Here is a 5,896-nt window from a genome sequence, read left to right as displayed (position 1 = left end):
TTGAACAGGAAAAGGAAGAGAGGGAGCTAAAGAAGAAAGAAGGGGAGGAGGAAGAGACTCAGACAGGAGAAGAAGGAGGCGGGAAGGCGGAGCAGAGGAGGAGGAGGGGGTCCAGGAGGAGCAGTAAAGGGAGAGAATGAGGAGGAGGGCAAGGTTGAGAGTTTCCAACAATGAAACCCTTCCCCACACACTAACCTGGTACCACAAGGCTGCTCCATAACCTGCATCTGTGACATTCACCTGTTCTGCTCTTGTGCTAGGAATGAGCTACAGGAATTTCCTCAATTCCTCTTTGAAAACTAACTCAGGAAGTTCCCACCACTTTTAAGGGGAATTTACCCTGAAGCCAGGCCCGTTGTGATTCCTAGAGAGAGGATAAAATGCTCCAAGCTGCATCCATCTTCGACAGAGTTCCTCTGTGGCATGTCCTTCATAACCACAGATATTGGCGCCTACCTGGAGAGTGAAAACACACACACACACACACACACACACACACACACACACACACACACACATCGTGAGCAGGGAGAGAGGGAAGTGGGGATTGCTTCTCCCTAGACTACCATGATTAAACAAGCTCCAGACGAAACCAGGAAGATAGGCAAGTATACATCCCAGGACACTGAGCAGGGGACACTGAACAGGGTACAGACACTGGCCATTGTATGGAGGGCTTGTCCTCAGATTCATTTCCTGGTTTCACACTTGCCACACTCTGGTCCTCCTGGTGGGATTGCTCTGTGGTACCAGCACATTTTACTCCTGGATAGTCTCTCTTTTCTAAGCCCAGAGGGTCCATGGGTGCCAAGCCAATGGTTATGTTTTACCATTCTAGCTTTAGTTCAGGTAACCTAGATAAATACCACCACCACCACCACCCCCAGCACAAATAGTGGTAAAACATATGCTCCTTGGTTGTAAGACCCTCTGAAGGATTTAGTGCTGAGAGCAATGTCAAAGGACAAATAGTGAGACATCTTTGGCTTGAAGGGAGACTCACTCACCAGAGGGATCCCAAACAGGTTGAACTCGAGGATGCTGGGGATGGACCACAGGAGGTCATCCCATGAAGCCACATTATCGCCGAGCCAATGACCAGCAAACTTGCCAGAACCAGGAAAAGTGGAACGGGACAAGATGAGACTCCTCTCTGCCGACACCGCCTTCATGGCGCTGGGAAGGAATGCAGCATGGTGAGTGGGAGGTGGCCTCGGAATGTGTGCATCTCATGTTTTCTTATTGTCCTCCTATTTCCACAACCATGGTCTTGTGCAGGATTTGTCCTTATTGATGGAGTTACTTCACTCAGCACAATTTTCTGTAGACCCTACCACGTTATATAGAGTTTTACAAAGTTGTGTTCTTTGGTGCTGCATAGTATTCCACTGTATGAATGTCTTAATCCATTCATTTGTTTGTTGATGGACATTTCATATTATACACAGGGCAGCAGGGGTTTTCTAACAAAATTGAAAGCAAACATCATGATATCTTGACCACTTGATATATCAATGGCCTAGCAACCTAAGCTCCTCCTCTCCTCTCTAATCAAATCCTTTAATATTAGTAGTCCTGGAGAGACCTCTCCAAAGTACTGAAGAGCAATGATGTCAGTATGGAGACTAAGGTGCACCTGATAAAGGCCATGATCTTCGCAATTACTTGCTATGCATCAGAGAGCTGGACAATGACTAGGGATGATAGAAGGTGAATTGATGCCTTTGAGCTGTGGTGTTGGGGAAGAGTATTGAATATACTGCTAGGAGAACAAAAACGTTTGTCCTGGAGAAGGTGAAGCTAGGCTGCTCCATGGAGGCAAGGATTCTGAAGTTTCGTCTGACATACTTGGGACATGTTGCAAGGGGTAATCAGTCCTTGGAGAGGGATGTCATGCTTGGGAGGGTGGAAAAACAGTGCAGGAGAGGAAGAACCTAAATGAGGTGGATTGATTCAGTGACTGGAGTAATGGGGATAGGTGTGTTGGAGACAATAAGATTGGCACAGGATATAGCAGTGTGTAGGGCTGTTTTGCATAGGGTTGCTACGCTATGAGTCACAGGTGACTCGATGGCACATAACAACAACAACAACTGATAGATAATTCTAGTTTGTCCACTTCATTGTAAATCCCCGGGCCAAGCTTCTTACTCCAATTTGGTTGGTGAAGGAGTATTGGGTCAGGGACAGTAATTTTCCTCAAGCTATTAGATGTCTTGTAAAATCTAGTTTTTGCTCTCCCAACTTCTTCTTTGTCCTCTGTTTACTCTGTTTTCCAATTTTCAAACACTTGATCAGTTTATCTTGAAGCTCTGTCTCATATACTGTGGGTACGTGGCCAGGAGGGACCAGTCTCTGGAGGACATCATGCTTGGAATGGTGGAGGGACAACGCAAGAGAGGAGGACCTTGGATGAGATGGATTGACATCGTGACTGGGGTAGTAGGGGCAAGTGTGTTGGAGATAGTGAGATTGGCTCAGCATAGGACAGGGTTGAGACCTATTGTGTGTCACTATGAGATGCAGGTGACTCAATGGCACATAACAACCACAGTATAAATCTTTTTTTAAAAAAATCATTTGTATTTTATATGGGTTTACATACAAAATCCATATACATTGTGTTTCACACATTCTTTTACTTGTATTTTCATAAGGTAATTTCCATATATTGTTTTTTTTTAAATTAATCACTACTGATCTATGTCCACTATTACTTCATCTTTTCAAATCTCTACTGAATCTTTCCTAAATCCTCCAGCCCTTCCCTCTGCCCACCAAAATGTGGCCTCGAGATGTCCCCTCCTCATTTCCAGCCCCTCTCTTCTCTCTGTTCCATCTTTGGACTTTTGTACACATCTTACTAGTTATCCTTCTGTTTAATCTTCTTCTTGGCCAAAGATCATCTCTCCCCAGCACATAGTAACTCCACACCCACGGTCTGCACACTCAGTCTCTCTTGGTCATGTTTGTTTACAAGTTTTTGCTGGACCTGGTTTTGGTCTGACCTTTTGGTCTCTACTCCACTGGAATGGTGTCTTTGTTCCTTGGCCCCATCTCCTCCCTCTGGGCAACTTTTCCATGGCCCCTTGGTTCACATCTTGCTGCCCCTAGACGATCACAACAGCTCAGGTAGGGACCCTGCATCTCCCCATTCAGAGGAGGGGAGTAAGTTACAAGCTGGTGTCTGGCAGTTGGACTCCTCAGAAACTCAGGACTTGTTCTGACCAGTTTCCAGTGTGAGCCAAGCTCAGCCTAAAATTGTTTGCATTATTGTATAAACACTGGCTCCCCAGTGGTCACATACAACACGCTTTAAAACATGCATTTTAAAGAAAAGCATTTCTTAAACTGAAGGAACTGAAGAACAAATTCAAACCTCAAGTTGTAATACTTAAGGATGCTTTGGGCAGAATATGAAATGATCCTGGAAGCATTACAGGAAGATGGAAAGAGTCTACAGAGTCGTTGTACCAAAAGGAATTGGTGGACACAGAAGAATTTAATGAAACAACGTAGAAGGGAGAGCCTGTGATGATGAAGGAGGAAGTTCAAGCTGCTCTGAAAGAACTGGCAAAAAACCAAGACCCCAGAAATTGATGACATACAGATTGACATATTTCAACAAAGAAAAACTTATTTTTTTAAAACCAGAAAATCTGTTTCATGTATTGCCAGTAAGATACTTCTTATCCAGTAAAACCATATAGAGAGGAAACCAAAGACATTAGAAAACATGAAAGGGAGAAAAGACCACGGAGTGGAGTGGGAGCTATTGCCCTACGGTTTACTCTGAACACTCTTGGGATCAGGGGCTATGCGTTGCTTCCTCTCTGCTCTAATGCTAACCCTCTCCACGTCCCTGACTTTCAAGCTGTCCCAGCAGGCTGATACTCAGGCCACAGACACTGCTACCGCTTTGCTCTTCTCTATCCCAGTCCAACACATCCAGGTGATTCAAGTGCATCATGTCCTAAAACATGTCTACAATTCATCCCTCACAGATGCCCTACCACGACCACCACCACTCCCAGCCCCAGGATGATACTGTAATCTAAGGATTCAGAGTGATGGGCAGTGGTAAAGGAGGCGTGCTCTGACACAGAGACGAGTTCAAGAATGTGACCCCTTCAACTCTGACAGCATGTGACAGAAATGGGGGTGAGTGTGGGAAAGGGGTTACTCCCTAGCCCTGTCCCCTCTTTGTCTCTAGACTGGAATAGTAGGGGATTTGTCTTTGTAAGTGTTGGCTGGTGGGTTTCTCAGAAGCCCAGCAAGTACAGTGGTTAAGGTACTTGGCTGCTAACCAAAAGGGCGATGGTTCCAAGCCACGAGCTGCTTCAGCACAAGAGAAAGTCCCAGGGACCCTGAGAGGCCGCACTGTGCTTTAAGGTCCGAACTGAGAGACAGCCAAGAATTCTGGAGGCTGATTGCTCTCTGCAGTGATTAATCAGGAAAAAAACCACAGAGTGTTTACACAGAGGGAGGTTAAAGCAGAGGTGAGGTCATCTGAGACTACAGTTAATGCAGGGAGGCCAGCGTCATGGCGACACAGATTAGAGAGCAGTGGCAGGCTTACTCAGAGACCCTCAAGTCCAGGGTTCCTCTTCTTCAGCCCAGGTCTGTTTGTCGTCAGGCCCCGATGACCCAGAGGCCTGGTCTCCCACTTCCGGCTCAGAGGGAAGTGAGCCCATGTGCCCAGCAGGATGTCTGCACCGTCCACGATCCACATAGGCAGCTCTGGCCTCTTTGTGCTTTGCGTTAGTTCTCTCCAAAGACACTGACATGCTACAAATCCGGTGCTTGTGGCAACCCTGCCCTGAGCAAGTCTACCGACGCCGTTCTCCAGCAGTACATGCTCATTTTGTATCTCTGTCATATTTTTGAGAATTTTTATAATATTTAAATTGTTTTGTAATGCTATTGCACACTTACTTGACAATATTATAGTGTCAACATAACTTCCATGCACTGGGAGAACCCCACGTCCATGTGGCTGGCCTTATTGGGATCTTCACCTCCCTGAAGTGACCCGGAACCAAACCTGACCCACTGTACAAGTGTGTCTGTGCTTCTCATCCCGATGGGACCAGAGACTCAGGATGCCCTGATTTGGGCTCCTCATGTCCAGGTCTCGATGCACACAAACCTCATCTCTTTCTCTAGACTGATTCTGTCCCACGCTCCAGACCAGGTTCCTCCAGACCTAAGTTCATCACAGCATTTACAAGAGCACGAAGATGGCAGCAACTCAACTGTCCATCAACAAATGAATGGACAGGGAAATTGTGGTACATCCACACAGTGGAATACTATGCAGCAATAAACAGCAACAACAACATATAAAATAATACACAACACGAGGAAGTTTAGAGGGCATTATGATGAGTGAAACAGCTCTGTCATAAAAAGACAATTACTACACAAAACTGTTTTTGAAAATAAGATAACTGAGCAAGATATGTATAAATATTCAAGAGGGGAAGGTGAATGGGAAGGAGAGGTGAGGGCAGAGGAAAGGGGATGGGGAAACACTAAGATAGCAGAGTTAGTGGGCTGATAGAGGGTGAGGGGATAGGAGAGATGCAATGGGAACTTGAAGAGATTTCTTGATAAAAGGCACAGATAAATATAACATATTACATAAAGCAATGTATGAGAACGGTTATGTCAAACACAACATACATGCATGAACAAAGCCCAATATATAGGAATAATTATATGCAGACCAATAATTTTTAAAAAGAAGAAAATCTGGTAGAACAAAGCTGTGCTCTGATGTCCGTAAAAGTGCCATGAGTCAGAATCAACTCAATAGACTTTCCTTCTTTCTTTCTTTCTTTCTTTCTTTCTTTCTTTCTTTCTTTCTTTCTTTCTTTCTTTCTTTCTTTCTTTC

At 45.1% G+C, this 5,896-nt stretch overlaps 1 protein-coding gene across 1 annotated transcript in view; it reads right to left on the bottom strand.

Annotated features, from left to right (window-relative positions):
• The window catches only part of MGAM (maltase-glucoamylase (alpha-glucosidase)), a 103,572-nt gene that overhangs the window by 53,823 nt on the left and 43,853 nt on the right, over window positions 1-5,896 (bottom strand). Inside the window, exons 14-15 of the mRNA XM_006887237.1 lie at window positions 1,008-1,176; window positions 340-456 (exon numbers count right to left, since the gene is read on the bottom strand). Of these exons, the coding sequence (XP_006887299.1) occupies window positions 340-456; window positions 1,008-1,176 (286 nt within the window). The remainder of the gene's footprint in view (window positions 1-339; window positions 457-1,007; window positions 1,177-5,896) is intronic.

Source organism: Elephantulus edwardii, unplaced genomic scaffold, assembly GCF_000299155.1.
Source record: "Elephantulus edwardii isolate Elephantulus edwardi_28Jun2011 unplaced genomic scaffold, EleEdw1.0 scaffold00055, whole genome shotgun sequence".
NCBI classification, from domain to species: Eukaryota; Metazoa; Chordata; class Mammalia; order Macroscelidea; family Macroscelididae; genus Elephantulus; species Elephantulus edwardii.
The sequence above is the reverse complement of the archived record's forward strand: the minus strand, read 5'-3'. Positions and strand labels throughout refer to the sequence as shown.